Source organism: Benincasa hispida, chromosome 7 (genome assembly GCF_009727055.1).
Source record: "Benincasa hispida cultivar B227 chromosome 7, ASM972705v1, whole genome shotgun sequence".
In the NCBI taxonomy this organism is placed as follows: Eukaryota; Viridiplantae; Streptophyta; class Magnoliopsida; order Cucurbitales; family Cucurbitaceae; genus Benincasa; species Benincasa hispida.
The window spans coordinates 7004489-7025802 of NC_052355.1; the positions used below are offsets into that span (position 1 = coordinate 7004489).

At 35.9% G+C, this 21314-nt stretch overlaps 1 protein-coding gene across 2 annotated transcripts; it reads left to right on the forward strand.

Moving 5' to 3' along the window:
- Positions 1–495: 495 nt before the first annotated feature.
- On the forward strand, positions 496–8242 carry LOC120081638 (phytanoyl-CoA dioxygenase). 2 transcript variants are annotated; one of them, XM_039036682.1, is made up of 9 exons: positions 496–696; positions 802–923; positions 1026–1086; positions 1571–1639; positions 2248–2366; positions 2455–2602; positions 2692–2836; positions 3444–3530; positions 4699–5971. In XM_039036682.1, the coding sequence occupies exons 1-9, from the start codon at positions 642–644 to the stop codon at positions 4724–4726; spliced, it is 834 nt and encodes a 277-aa protein (XP_038892610.1). In that variant the 5' UTR covers positions 496–641; the 3' UTR covers positions 4727–5971. The 2 variants fall into 2 exon arrangements, with proteins under 2 accessions (XP_038892610.1, XP_038892609.1); XM_039036681.1 differs by lacking the exon at positions 4699–5971 and adding an exon at positions 7941–8242 and having other exon boundaries at positions 508–696.
- The last annotated feature ends 13072 nt before the right edge of the window (positions 8243–21314 follow it).

Below are 21314 nucleotides of genomic sequence, written 5' to 3' on the forward strand. Positions count from 1 at the left end.
TTGTCCAATGGGTACACGAAAGTGACGAAGTTGCTTTGACTACAGAACCATGCCTGTCTGTTGGAGCGAATAGGATGATTAGGCTGGCAGATGATACCCTGTGAGTTTTCTTGATGTCCACGCTCTCCCAACTTTTGATACATAAATTTATTTTATATATCATTAAAATAAATTTATTTAATATTCTTTAAAAATAATTAATTTAAATTTATTAATATATAAAAATCAAATTTATAATTTAGAAAATTATATTGAAATTTTATATAGATGTCGTGATTAATTTTATAAATTAAATACAGAAATAATTTATTACTATGAAAAATCTAATAATATTCTCATATGCAAAATAGAAGACGATCATCTTTTATTTTCACCACATCCATCTTTAATTTATGGATAACTATAAAACATTAAATCAAATGTTCCATCATTTTTTAATTTGACCTAATCCGATTTCTGAAGTTAAAACGGATATTGATATTTCCTTTAAAAGATTTTTGTATTTTTTTTATAGATACGTTCCTTTTAAATTTGAACACGAATATCTGGGTGGAGTTCTTCCCATTTGTATCATTACCTGCAAACTCTGTTAGGCATTTCAATCTGAGAAAATCCATAGAAGCGATTGAAGTAAGACTGCCATGGGAATTGTTCGTAATCTCGATTCGGATCAACTCCATTTCTTTGATTCTCACGGTACGTTTCAAGTTTCAACCCTTTTTTCATCATCATCGCACTTCCAATTTCTATAATTTGTTCATCCAACTTCTTCTCCTCCTGCTTTGTTTACCTTTCTTGCAGGTTATCTTGTGATTGAATCATTTGCCACTCCTGATGAAATTCATGCCATGAGAAACAGAATGGAGCAGTTGCTTGAGGGATTTGACTGCTCCACTTCCTCTGTTTTCTCTTCTGTAAATCAGGTTTTTGATTAAGACGAAATTTGTGCTCCAACTTCTAACTACTATCGTTAATGCTCTGTTTGTATTGATGTATACTCTTTCCATGTTTTTGTTACTCTACAGCGGCAGTTGACCGACGATTACTTCTTCGAAAGCGCTGAGAATATTTCCTTCTTTTTTGAGGGTATCCACAATTTCTACTTTTGTGTTTTCTTTTATCGTCTTTCTAAGTTTTCATTGTGATAATTTCATTTCATATCGACTTTGTTTTGGAACGTTGAAAAAGGGATTAGATTAGCTTCCCTTTATTTTAGTATCAGAGTGTCTGGGAACTTAGTTCCTAAGCAATTAGTAAAAAAGAAGAGAAGTTTTATGTTGCCAATTCAAAACTTGTATATCCATTCGTGTGCAAAAGAAATATGTGTTGAGTTCGACACACGTAATCCATGGCATATTTAGGTGTAGATGCTGGCCATGGTTCGTTATTGATGGAGCTCTTTCAGTGAGATTTCAGGATAATTGAAAGTTTTTAAAAAGGAAATGTGTACATGATTTGGTCATGGATAGGACTGTGTTCAAATATGTTGTTCATGAGTCGTCTACTACTTAGTTTTCATTAGCCTTTTTATTTTTCTTTTCATCTTCCTTTCTATTTTTCTGTTTTGCAGAAAAAGCATTTCGAGAGGATGGAAACTTGAAACAAGCAAAGGAACTCTCAGTTAACAAAGTTGGTCATGGTTTGTATTCTTCTATTTTAGCAGACTGTTGACCCGGTAGAAACTTTTGAACTGTCTTTTCTGTCTCTTTAGCATGGGTTTCAACTTCATCTTTGCTTACTTCGGTTTAACGATACTCCTAACTTTTATTACTTTCTCTTGGTCTTTATGACTTTCAAAATAGATTTTTCCATGCCTAGAAGCTTATAAAAACCTCAAAATGCTGCCCTTTTCTAGGGGCAAATTGCAAAAACCACCTCTGATGTATGATGGTAGTTGTAATTATACCCTCAAACTTTTAATTCTGAAAATTGAGCCTCAAACTTATACAAGTGTTAAAATTAGACCGTTAAACTTACAATAGTTTTAGAAATTAGAATCCCAAATGATAAAAATTGAACTCTCACATAAGTTTTTATCATTTGAGAGTCTAATTTTCACAACTATTGTAAGTTTGAGGACCCAATTTTAACAATGGTATAAGTTTGAGGGCTAAAGTTTTACCATTGAAAGTTTAAGTATATAGTTGCAACTATCACCATACTTTATAGTTGATTTTTGCATTTTTCTTTGTTTTTTGTGATGCAAAATTGGGATCTTTTTTCCTAATTTAACCTTCCCTTTTGTAGCATTACATGAGGTTGACCCAGTTTTCAAAAGCTTCTCGGACTCTGAGAAGGTTTCAGGTTTATTGTTGTCCTTGGGATACAAGAGGCCGATAGTCATTCAGTCTATGTACATATTTAAGGTTCTCCCTATATTGCAGTACAATTTATCAATACTAGTTTATTATTATAAGTTAATGGTACAATAACGTTTGGAAAACTCACTGACAGCAACCAGGTATTGGAGGTGAAGTAGTGCCTCACCAGGATAACTCATTTCTTTACACTGAACCAACTACTTGCACGGGGCTATGGCTGGCACTTGAAGATGCAAATACAACAAACGGCTGTCTTTGGGCTATTCCTGGATCACATAAAAGTATCCCCCTAGCAAGCCACTTCTTAAATAGCAGAAATGTCTTACCTGATGTCTGATTAATTTTATTTTTTGTCGAATCTTGTTTCTAGATGGACTTGTTAGAAGGTTTCTTAGAGGTGACAAAGGAGTGTACTTCGATAAACCTTCTCCTGCTTACGAACAGAAAGATTTCGTGCCTATTGAAGTGAAAGCTGGATCTTTGGTTGTCATTCATGGAGACCTTATTCATCAAAGGTATGTGGAATGAATAGTAAAACCATTTCATTAGTTGATAGACAATGTGGTTTGTCTTCACATTTATACCATGGTCAATTTTTTATCTTAGCAACTTCAGTTGAATTCCCATTGGCATTGACACAGAAGTATTCTGATTCATTCTGTGCATTCTTTTTAAGTGATTACACTGCATACCATCATACTAATGCTACTGATTCAAATTCATATATAAAAAGAGATGTTTTCTACCTTTCAAAACGAAAAAGAAGAGATGTTTTCTATGGTTTTATAATGAGCTTAACCTTTTGGGTCAATTAGTGATTAAAGATGATATCAGAGCAGGTTGGTTCAGGATGTTCTGTATTCAAACCTTTGCATCGTTGTTTTTGATGTTTTTTCCCCAATTAATCTATCCTTCTACAATGTCTCTGAATTTGTGTTTGTCCAGACTACTGGTTAATATTAAACATCTACATTACATGTTAAGTTTGGTTATTTTTCTAAGCATCCTGAGGAGTATGAGCTAAACTCTCTAGGGTTGTATATTTTGATCCTTAAAACAAAATTATGATAATTGTATCTTCAAGCTGATTGCTGTCCAATTTCTCTATTATGCGTGAACTAGCTTTGAGAATCAGTCTCCAAAATCAAGACATGCATATAGCCTACACGTGGTTGATACAGAAGGTTGTGTATGGGCTCAAGATAACTGGTGAGTTCATAAAGAAATTGCACTATTTACCCATTCTTTTAATAAATGAGGTAGTTTTTCATCATTAAACTCATTTTATCTTTTCATTTTAGGAAGTTGTACTACTTCTAATATTGATTCTTCCGTTGGCTATTGTTTAAATTGTTTTCAGCAAGCATTCTAAGTAATTTTATTATTATTTTACGTAGAATTTTGGAAGAAAAAAAAAGATTTCCACTGAGAGAGATGATGATCACAAGATGCAACGGGAGAGAAAAAAATGTGAGCCAACACTTAGCTAATATGTGTGTGGATAGCCCACACTTTCTAGCTAAACTTCCAATTATTAAATAAGAAAAGAGATGCCTGAAAGTAATTGAGGCTCAAAGCAGGACCCTTTTCTCTTTCAAAGGCATTGGAAATTTTGTTGACGAATGAAATTACAAAAGAGATTAGGAGATTCCCCAAGCCCTATGGATTTCAAAAGGACCTTCCATCTGACCAAAAGAGTGTTAAGACTATAGTTTGGAAAAGGAAGATTAATTTTTTAAAAAACTTTTTTATATCCGTGAGTATCCGGGCTAGCTTACGCCCACCTCGACTAATCTCACGGGACAACCCGAGTGAACCTACGACATTTGGGTGTCAAGGAAACTCGTAGGATATTAAATCCTAAGTAGGTGACTCTAAGGTACCTAGATAGTATGGTATTAGTAAGGGGTATGTGAGTAATTAGATAGGAAGTTAGTTATTGAATATTGCTATAAATAGGAGGGTTGGAGAAAGGTCTGGAGAATTTTGTGGTGATTTCCTAATTGGGAGTTCCGGAGAGGATTCTCAGCCTTCTAGAATGTGCTGAGGTATATTGTAATTTCTTAATTGATATTGCAATATAATTTTATCTTTTAGTTTTCTTGTTTGTTCTTTGTGTTCTTGTGTTCTCTTGTTAGGAGATATCCTAACGGTGGCCACCATGGGAAAAGGAAGATTAGATTTTAACGTATATTATGCTAAAGTGAGAATCGAGTCCAAAAAGGATTCAAAAGTATCCTTCATCTCGTCAAAGATGCTAATGTTTCTTTCGAACAAAAGAATTCCTAAAGAAGACAAATAATGTGGAGACAGAGTTTCTTTCTCTTTCTTAAATTGGTGACCGATGTGGCAATAACAAGATCTCTTGGATTGATAGGAACTGCTGGCTGCAGCTTGCCAACTGAAAGATTCTTGGATTGAAAACCAAAATTTATGAGGATTGGGGATATGAGACAAACAGATGTCATATGGATTCAGGATCCTTGTTACACATGCAGCCGCAGTTGGGAAAAAAGCATGTACCACCCGGTGGCACTTTGAAATGCATATGCATCCTCATTAGTCAATGTAATTGACCAATAGGCTTAAAATAAAGCACAACTCTCCCTGTTTTCTAGAAAGGATTGTGCACGATTTTGTGGGAAAATCAAGGAATCATTATCAGGAGATGTTGATGCCAGGGGCCATCTTCCCATAGGACGTTGAGGATGGAAGCACGTGAACAAGGAATCATTATCAGGAGATGTTGATGCCAGGGGCCATCTTCCCGTAGGACGTTGAGGATGGAAGCTCGTGAATGTAACAAACACCCTCCAAATTAGATTGTAGTGATCGATCCTTCACTGGTTACTTGCCATGTATACCTACCTTTTCAAGCAATTTTCATGAGCAGACATGTCAAGAAAATAAAGAATGGGAACTAGATAAGTCAAGATCCTAGACTCGGTCGTCTGATAGAACTTAGAACCCGGATATATTGAAAGATGAACTATAACAAAAATATAAGATAATCCAAGTATTTGAGGTACTTAGACCCTCTCAATCTTGAAATAACTCTCAAGCCCTAATTCATATACCAAATATTGATTGTCTTCTCCATTCCCTACCTCCCTATTTATAACCAACTTCTAATATACCCCTATTACCCCTCTAATACCATTCCTATCATCATCCTATCTGGAAGACAGTAATTCTATTCTTCAGACGCCACCATCATCTCTCTGTCACTAATAATCCTCCTAAAACTAAAGTTAGCATTATAGTTGACTCAATGGAAGGAGATAGAAGAGTCGCATATTCTAACATGGATGAAGAAAGTCTGTCCAGATTATTCTTCAAATCTGATCTAGGCCCTTATAGTTTGATTATGGTTCAACACACTCTCATCAAAAGCTAATGTATTTCTTTAGTTATCAGCTCCAAGGAGATTCAGCACTGGTGATCTCTTGCAAAAAAGGATGGCATTGACTTCATTGGATTAGTAAACCTGAGAAGCATGCATAAGAGAGTTCAGTGTTTATTTGATTGTGTTTAAGAAATTAATGTTTATGGGATTTTGAACCATGCGAATGTGTTTTCCCCTCCCTAGTTGGTTTGCAGCCTTGAGGGTTTGCTTATACATGCCAATGGCTTAGTTTTTATCCTTCAAATGAATTCAAACAAAAATAATAATAATAAAATGAAATACAAATATGGTCCTTGTCAATATCCTTTTTTTTTTTTTTTTCTGAGGCACTGTCAATATCATTTTTATCGTTGTAAATTTTGTATTTTCAGAACAATTGAGTTTCCAACATCAGTTATGCATCATAGTTATGAAATTTGATTATGTCATGTGACATCACATGAATGATTGAGGATTGAATTTGATTTGTTTAAAAATAAATATGCACTAAAGTAAAAGTAGTATTAATATATGCACCAAAATAGAATTGCTGGGAAAATGTGTGTCAAAATAGAAATGCTTAAAAGTGGAAAAGTGAACGGACTATTGCTAAAATTTGAACAAAATATAGAACTCCGTATAACCTAGGAGTCATAATAGGGTTGTATATTTTATTCCTTGTAGGAATGATTGTAGTTTGACCTAGGTGGCTGTTACCCTAGAAATGCCTGTATTACCTTTTCCATTAAATCCATGATTAGCATTCTAGATCTAAGAGTATTAACATCAACCGTCTTTATCATCTTTCCTCCTTTAAAAGTCATCTTGTGTCTATTCTTTATCTTGGTTGGGGAACTTGGTGTCATTTTTTTTTTTTTCGGATTCAGTTGCTCTTTCACTAAAAGGGAAGCGACTGACGCCATTTCTTTGTTGTCGTTATCAGGAGAGTTTAGCTTTAGGCGTGGAAGAAGGGATGCCCATATTTGGATTCCCAATCCTTTGGAGGGTTTATCTTGTAACTCCTTTTTTCATTATCTGTTGGACCCTTCTCCTTCTAGTGAGTATATTTTTTTCTGCGCTTTGGAGGATCAAGATTCCCAAGCAAGTGATATTCTTTTTTTAAATGCACTTGTGTTCACCTTCAATTGGCTCTTGAGGAGGATGTCATTGTTATGGGGTCCATTTTGTTGTATTCTATGTGGAAGGTGAAGGAAGACCTAGATCACATCCTTTAGACAGATGAATTTGCGCTCTCGGTATGGAATTTGTTCTTCCATACTTTTGACTTTGCATATGTCAGTCAAAGGGATGTCAGTGATATGGCTGGGGAGTTCCTCTCTTTTCATGAGAAGGGCCTTTTCTTATGGTTGGCGGGGTTTTGTGCTATCACCTGAAATCTTTGGGATGAAAGGGACAATAGAGTGTTTAGAAGGTTGAATAAGGAGCCTAGTGACTTTTGGGCCCTTATTAGGTTTCTTGTTTCTCTTTGGACTTTGAATTCGAAGTTTCTTTTGTAGTTTTTTATAACTATTCTATAAGCACTATTTTGCTTGATTGGTCTCCTTTTTGTGGGCTTGTTTTTTCTATATGCCCTTTTGTTTTATCTCATTTTTTCTCAATGAAAGTGGTTGCTTTATTAAGAAAGAAATCAAGTGTGACATCACATTTACCTGTGATCTTATTGGGCTGAGTAAGGCAATCACTTTGTTTAGGGCTTTCTTGATTGGCTCATTCTTCCCTTGAATAAGTGATAGCAGCTAAAGTCTCCTAAGTAGTATGCTAATAGAGTAAACTATGAGGTGTCACTCTACGTCTATCGAGTCCCATATTGTATCAACATATGTGCTCTGTTAGGTTTCAGGTAATGGTCTTTCAATATAGAGTTTGATTTTATTATGGAAAACTGGGAAGCAGTGGATAAAGTCCACTGTGTTTGAGGGAATTGGCAATAATTGAGTTAGGAGGAGCCTTTTGGTCCACCTTAATCTCTAGCTTCAAATTTAGGATGTTATCATTGTTTACATTGAGGACTCTTTTTTAGATTTTTTTTTTTTTTATTGGAAATACTGTCCAAAAAAAGATGCAGACATTGATTATAATGTGGGGCATTGAAAGTAATGAATAAGTTGAAATTAATTGATTCACAGTTGAATTATTAAATGAAAGGAGTATTATTGTTTGTATTACCTTCAGATATAGCATCTCCTAACCTTTCATCCTTCATTCTCATATAGGATTAAGAGAAAAGTGCAGCCTCAGCCTCTATATTAACCTTGGCCATATCTGATTGTTTGTTTCTTCCCCACATCTTCATAAAAAGAGAGGAAAGGAGGAAAAGAAAAAACCACTTGCACCCGATCGTTCGTATCGAGCGACAAACACAGTTGTCACGAAGTAAATAAACGTGCTGAAGTTTAATATAATATCTGTAATCTTTGTAGCTTTAAGAATTTCCTCACTATTGTTTAAGGAATAGGTTGTATCATTATCTTTTTCCTATCTTGAATGTATTTGATTTGGTTTATTTCATGCTCAAGTTTCTCTTCTTGGCCCAGCACAATTATATGAGCGTTTCAAAAGGAATATTTAAGTATATAGTTTAATCCACGACCACCTTATTTTAAAAATGTTCAAAAAAAAAAAAAAAACTTCGTTCGGTAACTATTTAATTTTTAATTTTTTTTTTTTTTGAAAATTAAGTCTATTGACACTATCACCTTTAAATTTCTTCTTTGTTATGTACTTTTTACAAATGGTTTAAAAAAATTAAGCCAAATTTTGAAAACTAAAAAAAAGTAGCTTTTAAATTTTGTTTTTGTTTTTGGAATTTGATTAAGAATTTAACCATTGAACTTAAGAAAGATGCAAATAGGGTTGGCAACAAGAACGAGGTGGGATGGGGGGATTTCTCATCCCCAACCCCGTGGAGATATTTCCCCATATCCCTGCCCCCGTCCCCACCAATTGAAGGCAGAGACAGGGACGGGGATTCCTTGTCGAGGGAAATGTGTCCCTGGGACCCATCCTCGTTCTTTTTTTTTTTAAAAACATATATTAATTATATATAATTATATACATATTTGTAAATAAAATAGTTTTAGGGTATATATATTTATTTGCAAAATTATATATATGTATATTAAAAAAAATTGTCGAGGATGGGACGGAGATACCTTCCCCGTCCTGTCCTGTCTTCAATCGAGACCTGGTTAGAATCCCCGGTTTGACTCCCATCCCTAGTCAAACTGGGGATTTCCTGCTCTGGGATTTTTGCCAACCCTAGATGCAAATCATTGTAAGAAATTAGGAGTAAATAGGCTTAGTTTTTAAAAACTAGAAATAAAAAACAAGATGTTTCCTTTATGGTCTTAGTTTTTGTGTGGGCGGTCTTTGTGGGTTGTTTCATGTGAGGTTGGGAGGTCTTGGTGCTTGAGGGTTCTCTTGCGTTGTAGGGAGAGATTCAAACATCTGGTTCATTTGATGGTGGGTGATTGATAATTGGCAGAAATATCAGTCATTATAAGCCTTTTATTTATAATTATGAGAGTTAACAAGTAGAAAACGCGGTGATAATACTTATAATTTGTGAAAAATTGAGTTTTGCGTCGATTAGCACCTAAATCCTCATTGACCCAATATTATGCGTTACTCTGTGCCAAAGTGTCTATTTTGTAGCTATCGTAGGAATCAAACGCATGCGTTGGAAATAAGCAGACAAACGCATGCGCTGAAGCCAGGCGACCGCAAAGACAAACGCATGCGCTGAAAACCGAGCTATCGCATAGACGAATGGAAGTTGTGGTGATCAAGCGAATGCAGTGATCAATTGGAAATTGCGGCCACAGAGTGACAACTATAATAGAAGAGCGATCGCAAGATGGGTAGAATGTATCGATACTTCAGCTGAATCAAGCTCGAACACATACCTTAAGAGTATCAACAAGATAAGACGATGTGACATTTACCCATACCGTGACAAAGGCAGCAGTGAGACATAACGCAATCATGATAGCTATCGATGTTTAAACTCTATAATAGCCCCTTGGACCTTCATTTCAAAGCATTCGAACTTCTGCCTCAAGGCAGAGGTTTGCGATCACAGATGAGAGCATGAGCAAGATTTTCAGTGAGAATTCTTCATCTCCACCAACTAGATCGAGTGACGACTGGAGCTTTCGTCGGAGATAGAGCTCGAGAGAGATATCTCAACCATTCATCCATGGCATCATCGGCAGCCTTGACGCAGAGTCTTTCACTTCTCCTCTAACCTCTGTATTGTATTACATTTTAGCTTAAGATATTAAGACATTTTGTAATCAATGCATATCTTGATTCCTTCAATGCCATCTTCTTCATCATCTTTATCTTTATCGTCATTTACCTTGATCGTTTATTTATCAAAGGTGATCGCATACTTAATCGTGTAGCCTAGAGATAGGACGCATGTAGCAACCTACCGAGAGGTGTGCGTTGTGCAAGTATAATGAGTTAATCCTCTTTGCTTGGTGAAAGGCTGTAGCAACGCTTGTTTATGGGTTGTTGCAATGCTTGTCTATAAGTTAATTAGCCGTGTCTAAATGCCTGAGAAGGTAAGAGATGGAACGCACTAAAGCAAAGTATGTATTGTCCCTAGAGATAGGCACAATCTTATGCTCGACGCAACCATGCACTATAGAGATATAGTCATGTGGCTGACCATCGAGAGGTGTGCGATGCGTTAGTGCGATGAGCTGGGATTACTTGAGCGATTTAAGATAATAAACATTACTATGCGTTAACGGTTGTTGTGTATCTACCAATTCTCATTGCAAGTCTCCTATTGCTCTATCTATTTAGTTAGGAGTAGTAGTGTGTATATCTATTAAACTTCTTTTTACTTTTATTCATCGCCTCAAATGCATTACTTCACAAGCAGTATTGAGTGACAAGTCCCTGTATTCGACTTCGGATTACCTGAGATTGCGTTTTCGTTATACTTGGTGAGAAGGCAAGAAAACCTGTGATAGGAACGCATGGTCATTGCATACTAGATTAACGCATTTTCATTCCAACGCATGACCTCCGATGCATAGGCATAAACTCATAGCTTAAGCATGTCCAACGCTTGATTGCGTGCAATAACCCCATCACCCGTTCCTTTTATAATCCAACAAGTTTTTGGCATCGTTGCTAGGGACTTGGCAATGATGGAAGGTCATGTTTTGTTTGGTGGGATTCTTGGTTATCGAGGGGTGCGATTATGGATTCATATGGGCCTATGGTGATCTATGATGCAGCGAGTAGTATGGAGGTGCGTTGTCGGAGTTTATGGATGGTGAAGGAGGTTGGAGGTGGCCCACAGTGTCATGAAAGTTGCTTGAGATCTGGGGTCTTATTCAGGCAATGGGTCCTAGGGTGAGGGAGAAAGATTATTGGGTTTGGGTGTCAGGTGCTAGTGGTCGGTTTTTATTGCTAGTGCGTGAGAAAGTTTGCGCCCTCATCGTCCTAGGGTGTCTTGGGCAGGGCTTTTGTGGTCTGGGGGTGGTATTCCGCGCCACTCCTTCTGTGCGTGGTTAGCTATGAGGGACAGGTTGGATACACGAGATTGGTTGAGAAGTTGGGATGTGTTGTCAGAGGGGTGTCTTCTGTGTGGATGAGGTGTGGAGTCGCGGGATCATTTATTTTTTGAGTGTGGATTTGGGAGAGAGGTGTGGTTAGGTGTGTTGCGTCAGTTGGGTTCATCTCATCGGGTGGCGGGTTGGGATGTTGAGTTGTCTTGGGTGTGTCGAGTGGGATCGGGTAAGGGGGTGCATAGTAAGCTATTCCGTGTCTTCTAGTGTGCTTCCATCTACTACATTTGGCAGGGGTGTAATCGGCGGCTTCATGGGGGTAGTCCGAGAACGATGTTTGCTCTATTTCACATTATGGTCTCTACGGTTCGTGCTCGTACTGCCTCCTGGCGAGTTGATCTTCTTGGTCTTATTTAATGCATTTACGGATGTTTTCCTCTTTTTGTTCTTGTCGTTGTTCTTTGTTTTGCAGTTGGCCCCAGGTTGTGGAGTTTTGTTTCCTTTACTTTGTTTTTCTCCCAAGTGGATGGTGTTTGCTTTTGTTTCGGCTTTGTTTCGGTAGAGTCTTGTTTTGTATCGTATATTCAATTTACATATAGACATAACTATTATGTATCGTATATTCAATTTAGAAATATATAGTTGATCTATATGAAAAAGATATATATCGTATATTATCGAAATCATACTACAATATTTGAATAATGTCTTTGTGATATACCATTTTAAATAATGTTTATTTAAAAATTTTCACTATCCCTCCAAATAGAGATATGTTGATTTAACCAAAACCCCTCCAAACAAAGATTAACAAAAATGCTTAGAAACGTGTGTGTGTATATATAGTCATAACAAAAATAATTTTCTTTTGTTGAGAAGTTTGATGGATGCTACTTGAATGAAAGGTTTTTGTGGTCCTTTACCCCCTTGTTTGGAATGCAACAATTTGGGATGATTTCAAATCATAATCAATTTGAAATCATCTCATGTTTGGATAAATTTAAAATAGTACAAGATTTTAATTCAATCAATATTTTAAATTTTGCTTTTGAAAAAATTTTCACTCAAAGTTTATTCCAAGTCTCCACTTCCATAAGCCAAGCATACACATTCAACTAAGAGAGAATTAGATAATCAAGTACTAGAGATCGGACCACATCCGCATCAAATTTACATCAACGCAAGTTCAACTTCACGAAATACATTTCTCCAAAAGCTACGTACAAACACTAATCTTCCAAGAAGATCAACAAGCCCAAAGGTCGATCATCCAAGAAAATCAATAAGCCCAAAAGCCGATCATCGAAGAAGATCAACAAGCCCAAAGGTCGATCATCCAAGAAGATCAACAAGCCATCAACTAACTTAAATGTTAAAGTTTATTTTGAAAGCATCACAATATTATGTATTAGATATTATACTCATTATACTAAAATTAATATAAATTGAAAAGTTCAAATTCCACGAAACAAGTTTCTTTCAAAACCTCGTGCAGACAAATATGATTGCTAAGATAAGTACTATATTTTTCTTGGTTTCTTTCTACTCAGAAGAATAATATGTTCTTTTCCAATTCTACATTGATTTAATTTGTTTCATTTATATGAATGTAAATTAGCTTAAACAAAATTTTGTTTCTTTTAATTTTCTTTAAGAAACAAAACGAATCGAAACCTTACTAAAGATGGGTTAGGGATTGAAGATTAAAATGGTTGTTGGTAAAAAATATATATAATATTTGATTTTTCTTGAGATTCAATTTTGATTTTTTTTTAGGGGTCTTTTATTGATGAGTTTTATTTCTAACGATGAGCGGAGTAGAGATATCTTACAGATGGATTCTATAGAGAAACAGATAGCCAAGATTTTGCATATTACACATAATGTGAGAAACAGAACAATTGGATTTTTCTTTAGTCAATCAAGTGAAGCAGTGAGTTGATATTTTCATCAAGTATTAATAGCAATCATCTCATTGGAGGACAAATAATTAATTCAGCCAAATGGGTCTAAACACCTCAAAATATTCAAAATAGCACAAGATATTTTCTATATTTTACGGTAAATACTCTAGTTACCTAGATGGGAAGGGTTTGCTTTAGATCCTCAGATTCTAGACAATGCACTAACAATAGAAGACAATATAAAAATTCCTTCAGGTATACATATAAAAGTTCTCCTAGAGTTATGTAAATGAAACAAATAAATCATATATAATGCTAAATATACTTCTATAACTGTTGTTTATAGGAAAATATTACCTTGGTGATGTCGGTTTTATGTTACGGTCTGGATTTATCACACCTTAGCGTAGGACAAGATATCATTTAAAGGAGTATTCAGCACATGCACCACAATCTCCAAAAAAAATTATTTAACCATAGATATGCTTCTTTACGAAATCCAATTGAAAGAGTATTTGCACTATTAAGAAAAGGTTTCCAATTATAGTTAGTGGGACTGAACCATATTGCAATTTTAAGACAAACTACAACAGTCGTAGCTTGCATTCTACATAATTTTCTTATGAATTTCGATTCAAAAGAGCGGTTAACTTCAGATGTTGATAATGAAATTCGGGTTAGTGACATAGACTAGCCTTATGGCATCAATAAATTTGATTGAGGATGGACAAAAAGATGAACAAATTCAAGATTTAGTTGCAGTACATATGTGGCAAGATTATTTATCTGCTAATTAGGTTTTATATTTTCTTAAAATGGATTTATCAAAGGATTCAAGTAAACAACATTTATGTATTTTTTTTTAATACCATATTCATAGAACCATAGTATGAAGGTTCTATGAATAGTGAGTCCCAAAAGGCATCAATGAATGAAGCATCTTCTTTCGTCACTTCTTGATTTGATTGGAGAAAAATTGCAGATGCTAACAAATACTACGGATAAAGTTGGTCTTGTACTTGATAAAAGTAGGTACCTCCTTATATTTTAAGCCATATTTGTTGTTGGAAAAAAATATTCTAATAAGATTAATGTGTGTGTTTCTTTCTTCGTAATGTATAGGAAATCATGTTGTTAAAAGAGGCAAATGCTATGGTTAGAGAGCATAATCGACTTATTTATAGTATTGAAGATGCTTTTAAGGAGCTATTAAACATGGAAATTTCACCTGAGATGACATTTAGAGCTTCTAGCTTCATTTTATCTGGTTCAATAATCACGTAAACTTTTTTTTAGATGTCTAGAATCTATGAGAAAAAACGGTTGAAATGGAAAATAGATAATAATAACTAAAGAGAATTTTGTTTTGATTAGTTGATTTTTTTTTCTTTACCTTTTGGTTTTATTTGATTCTAGACATTTGTGAGTTATTGTTTAATTTTTTTTATTTTATTGATTTTTTATTTGATCATGATTATGAAAATTTCTTGTTTGGAACCAAATTGATTGAAATTTTCATTTAAATGATTTCCAATCAATTTGATTCCAAATGCACATAATAATTTGAAATCATTTTCTGTATTTAATATCCTGTCATTTGAAATCATTTGTCTAAATCGTGACGTCAAATGGAGCATTAGGCTCAAAAGACTCAATTTCATTGAAACATTATCCAAATAAGTTTGATTTGCTATTCAACTTTGATGGTTTTATATAGTCTTTAAAATATAACTTAAAATAAGCTTAAGTAACATATTTGTGCGATGAAGTAGAGATATTTCGTGTGAAGCAAAAAATCCATATCAGATACGTATCAGATATCGATACTTCCCTGACACGTATCTGACATGTGATTTGGCATATTTTTTTTTACACTGGCCTTTTTTTAAAGAAAAAAGATAAGCAACTCATTTCATTTTGGGTTTTTTTGTACAAATGGCCTCATTTGGGAAGCCCAAATGAAAAATGGCCATTTATAGAAAAAGTAATGGAAAGTGACCTTCGGCTGATGTCATCCACATATGATTTTATTGCTTCGCCTCTGAGATGCACCTCGCGCGTCTGCCACTACCAAAGAACTCGATCGTCGATAGCTCGTTACTCGATCCTCGATTACTCGTCACACGATCCTCGATGCACGTTCACTCGATATTTGGATGTGTGGTCACTCGATACGTGTGCAACTGACACATGTATATTCGATCATAGCTATCCGTACTCGATACTTGATTAATGTATACTCGATCATTTTGAACTTTTTAAATTTTTAACCCATTTGAAATCCATTATTTCCTCTACTCGAAATTCTCTCAATTCCCTTTACATCAGGTAACATTCTTCTCTTTGTTTATATTTTGGCATCATTTGTCTCTTTGTTTGTTATATTTTGGCATCATATTCCTCGATACTCGATCGATACGATTTTCATTTCGATTCCATATCTTGCATGTTTGGCTAGAGCTCAAATTTTTTCGTTTCAGTTTTCATATTTTTGGTATTTCAGACCGCCTAGAGTTTAAGGTTTGAGTAGGATAAGTCATGAAGGTGGAAAATCAAACCGAGCCATTATGTATCGTATATCGTGTATCATGTATCAAATAAGGGAAACTATGTAGAATGTATCGTGTATCTGCTATTGAGCAATCGTGTATCATGTATCGTATATCATATATCGTGTATCGTGTATCAAATAAGGGAAACTATGTAGAATGTATCGTGTATCTGCTATTGAGCAATCGTGTATCATGTATCGTGTATCGAGTATTGAATAAAATGCTTAATTTTTGGTATTCTTTGTTATTCTATGCAATATGGCTAGAAAATTCAAGATTTCTCCCCAGGATTGTTTCCCAGGCCAAGCGACCAGCCTATTCTCTCACATTGGGGCGGCTAACAAGATTTTGAAAGAGAAGCTTACTCCCACTCAACTTGCTCTCTTCAAGAATATGGTATTTGACTGATTCATGGACATGGACATTATCTTCAACAGTCCACTAGTCCACTATATTCTATGAAGGGAGATTGCAGACGATAGGAAGGATGCAATAACCTTCTATTTAAATTGTACAGTTGTTACATTCTCAAAAGAAGACTTCCTATTGGTGACGGGATTGTGGTCACCTAATCTAACAGTTGTGAGGAGGGTGAAGTACTTGGATCACTATGTAGTAGGTACTTCAAGAATGATTTTGGGGGGGACATTCACATTAGTACCTTAGAGATGGTGTACAAGGAGATGGAGTTTGATAACAACACGGATGTTGTGAAGATGACATTGGTCTGTTATACTGAATTGGGTGTGATAGGGAAGGAGAAGACGAGTGAAAATGTTGATAAGACATTATTAATTGATGTGGAGGATTTTGATTACTTTAATTCCATGGATTGGGGAAACGTGCTATGGGAGAAGATGTTACTTGGACTACAAAGAGGAATGAGTGGCAAGGTAGATAAGTATAAAAAAGGATCCAAGAACAATAAGAACTATATTGTCAAGTACAACCTACCAGGGTTGCCTCATGCATTTCAGGTAAAATCCATCCATTGGTCATACGAGATCTACTTATTTTAGTTACAATATGAGTTACTATTTATTCTTGTTTTATAATCGTTTATGAATTATGGTAGGTGTGGGCATATGAGATCATATCAATAGTTGCCCAAAAGGTTGCAAACCGACTGAGTAGACATGTCATACCTTGATTTATGAGGTGGAAGTGTACATACTCACTGCCAATCAAAACAATACAATGAGACGTGTTTGAGTCCAACGAGGTTAGTGTATTGCATCAATATTTACTTGGATTGAAGGTGAATGTCACATATAACTAAAAAGTTCTTCGTTGTTTTGTCCAGACAAGGATCACACCTACACTACTAATCATGTCGAATAAGTAGTTGAATATAAGCTTGGATAGGCAGATGTTGGTTATATCTATAGCTCACTCAATTACAAGCAGCACTAGATTATGTTGGTGATAGACATGAACCTTGGATGCGTCCTTTTGTATTTCTCACTGCCCAAGTATATCACACAGAAGGATCTGGTATTATCCCTAGGGCCTCTATGCTTTACTCTCCCTTCACTAGCACTTTTCTAGAACTTACATGTTGCAAAGCCTGACCTTGCACATAGTCCTTGGAAGTTGAGCCGTGTTAATACAAGCTTCCTACAGGGGTCAGATACACTAGATTGTGGGATATTCTATCTTAAATTCTTTGAATAAATGGCGACTGGGTCAATTTGGAGAGTTTACAACAAGATAAAATGCATGAATATAGGTTGCAAAATGGTGCGGAGTTGTGAGCCGATCAACTTTTTTATTAGATCTTTCTATGTAAATTTTAACAATTTTTATAAATGTATGAACCTATTAACTTTAAATAAGCAATTCGTATATTTCCATACTCATATGAGCAAGTTTTCCACAGTAAGCAATTGTATGTGTATTGAACGTACATGATTTTAAGTGTCGTGTATCGAGTATCATGCATCGAGCATCGAGTAACAGACATCGAGTATCGAGTAACTTGCATCGTGTATTAAGTAACTTACGTCGAGTATGGTATAACAAGTATCGTATATCGAGTGAAGTCATTGGATTGAGTATTGTTGAGTAATCATGTATCGAGTAACATGCATCGAGTATCTTGTAACGAATAACATGCATCGAGTATCGTGAATCGAGTATTTGTCTGAAATTCCTTACTTTACATAATGAACAATATAATGCATGGTATTAAATTATAAAGTATTGGTCATTGTCTGAGTCCCTTGAGTCTCGATCCTTGCCTGTTTGTTGCATTTGGACGTATCAAGTGGTTCATTGCAATTTTTTCTATTATGTCCCGATTGACCACACTGTCCACGTTTTTTTAATGTGACATGTCCTCCAGCAAAAGGTATCTTATTTACTCTTCATCTACCAACCTGTACCACTATTTTCGGTGGGAGTATTTTTAACTCAGTATACCCTGGTGGCTTTTTCCATCCGGATACATAACCAAGCGGGTTTATTTACTCTGTATATGCTAGCACTAAAGAATCAAAACTATTGAATCTATTACATAGAGTAAACGGATTAGTATTGCACTCTCTAGCTGCAGTAATAGCGTGCAAACACAGAATCTCCAAACACTGAAATTGTACGCAACTAAATTCTCGAGTGTTAAGACTGGCGATACCATCTAATCCATCGCCCTTGACATGAAATCTATAATAATCGATTGGATTTACTCAGTATCGCCTAACTTTGTCACACTCTAAATCCATTATTTCCTCTGCATACTTTGAATGTGTCGATGCTATTAGACAACATTGTTTGCCTCTCATGAAACCAACTTTGAAGTGACCTCTTATGTATTCTAGCAACAAAGTTATTGGCAACACTCGGGCTTTTTTGGTAATAGCATTGAAGCATTCGACACTATTGCTGGTCATATATCATATCGATTCCTGAACTGGTAACATTGATAGCGGATGGAAATATAAGCTATTGTAGCATTTTATTTAGAATTATAAGGATTAACAAGCAATATATGCGGTGATAATACTAAGAATTTATGTGAAAAGTGAGCTTGCGTCGATCAGCACTAAAAATCCTCGCTAACACTATATCATGCGTTATACGGCGTCAAAATGTCTATTTTTGTAGCTATCGCAGGAATCGATCGCATGCGTTGAATCCTAGACCATCGCAAAGTTGATTGCATGCACTCATCGCATGGATGTTGCAGCTACAGAGTAATACCCATGATAGAGGGTTGATCGCAAGGTAGGTGGAATGCGTTGGTACTTCGAAAAAACAAGCATGAACGCATACCTTGGGAGTATCAAAAGGATAAGATGATGTTGACATTTCACCTACCACGTCAGAAGTGGCAGTGATTCAGAGCGAGACCACCAATGCTGTCAGCGTTTAAGCTCTATGAATAACACCTTGGACCTTCACTTCAAGGCATCCGAGCTTTTGCCTTAAGGCAGATACTTGCGATCACAAATGAGAGCATGAGCGAGATTTTCCTTGAGGATTCTTCACCTCCACAATCCATTTCGAGTGACGACCGGAGTTTTCACTAGAGATAGAGCTCGAGAGAGACTTCTCCATCATCCATCCATGGCACCACAAGCAGCCTTGACGCATTTCGGATGAAAAACAAGAGATTGTTTTCATCTAGCATTCCCTTTCTCCTCTTGTCTCTGTATTGTGTTACATTTTGGCTTAAGACATTAATATATTTTGTAATCAATGCATATCTAAATTCCTTCAACGCCAGCTTCTTCATCTTCTTCATCTTTTTCATCGTTTACCTTCATCGTTTAGTTATCAAAGGCGACTGCATACTCGATCGTGTAGCCTAGAGATAGGACGCATATAGCAATCCACCGAGAGGTGTGCATTGTGCGAGTATAGTGAGTTAATCCTCTTCGTTTGGTGTGAGGCTGTAGCAACGCTTGTCTATGGGCTGTTGCAATTCTTGTCTATGAGCTAATTAGCCGCAACTAACTGCCTAAAAGGGTGAGTAGTGGAACACATTAAAGCAAAGTATGCATTATTCCTAGAGATAGGCACGATCTTATGCTCGACGCAACCATGTATTATAGAGATATAAGCATGCGGCTAGCCACTGAGAGGTGCGCAATGCGTTAGTATGACGAGCTGAGATTACTCGGGCGACCTAACATAATGAATATTATTATGCGTTAACGACTCTTGCATCTTTATCAATTCTCATAGTTAAACTTCCATTGCTCAATTTGTTTAGTTAGGAGTAGGAGTAGCGCATAATCCTTTACTTTTATCTTTTTTACTTTTATTCATTGCCTCAAATGCATTACTTCACAAACATTAAGTTACAAGTCCCTATGTTCGACCTCAGATCATCTTAAGAAACTTGCGTTTTTGTTATACTTAGCGAGAAAGCGAGAAAACTTGTGGCAGAAACGTATGGTCATCGTATACATGCTTAAACGCATATTGTATATTTTCTAGTCCAACGCATGACCATCAACGTATGGAGATCAATGCATAACATAAGTTGCATATTTATTTTCCTCTCCTTTTCCAACGCCTCAAACACCATGCCCATCGCTGTATATCAGCATCCTCCAAATATCTTGCAAGCGAACCGTTGTTGTAGTTCATTACTTGGACCCAATGGTGCTTCAACTCTGATTCTCAATATGCTTTGCAAGCATCGTTAAAAAATTTTCTAACGAACTCATCCTTGAAGTATTTCTCCACGTTCCTCTTCAAATAGTAAGTACAAAATCTGTGGTAAGAATTGGGGAATACGACATCAACGGCATTAGCATACTCTGTCCACGATCTAAGACAAATACAAGGTTAGGGCATTCTCCAAGTGTTGTTTTAAGGTTCGTCATGAACCACTTCAGAGCTCGATCATTCTCACTATCAACAATTGCATATGCCAATGGGTACAGTTGGTAGTTATTGTCCATTGCAACATCAACTAACATTGTTCCCTTGTACTTACCCTTTAGATGAGTACCATGTACAATGATTACGAGTCGAAAACTCTTAAAACCTCTTAAACTCGCACCTAGTGCCATGAACATATATTTGAAATATTTTGATTCTTCAAGCTTCATCTCAAATGGGGTTTCAGGATTTTCTATCTTCAAAGCCTCACCATATGCATGCAAGTTGGCATATGATTCCTCTAGCATCCCCCTTGCAAGAGCAAAAGCAGTTTCTCTCGCACCTCATGCCTTGTCATAACTAATATTGACACCGTACTGATGCCACATATCCTCAATAATATGGTGTGGTTTGTGTTGGGATTAGTGTCCTAAGTCTCTTGTAATCTCGTAGTTTGTAAACTTTGTATAAACATATTGTTTTTAATAAAATAAGTATTATTTTATAAGCATATACTCAATTCAATAAACTAAGATCCGATGTTATTTTATGTAATTTAAACAAGTATGTAGAGACATACAAGTGGATCTGGTTTAAATAATAACCTAAACGGTCTGTAGTAGATGGATAAGGCTGCTGGGTACCTTATCCTGGTGACACTACGGATACGACTCGCTTTGTAGGTGTTACAAGTGTTGTAAAGTGCTACAAATGATCTAATCCTGATCATTCATATGGAGACATATGAGTGAGGGTATCTTATACAAAGAGTT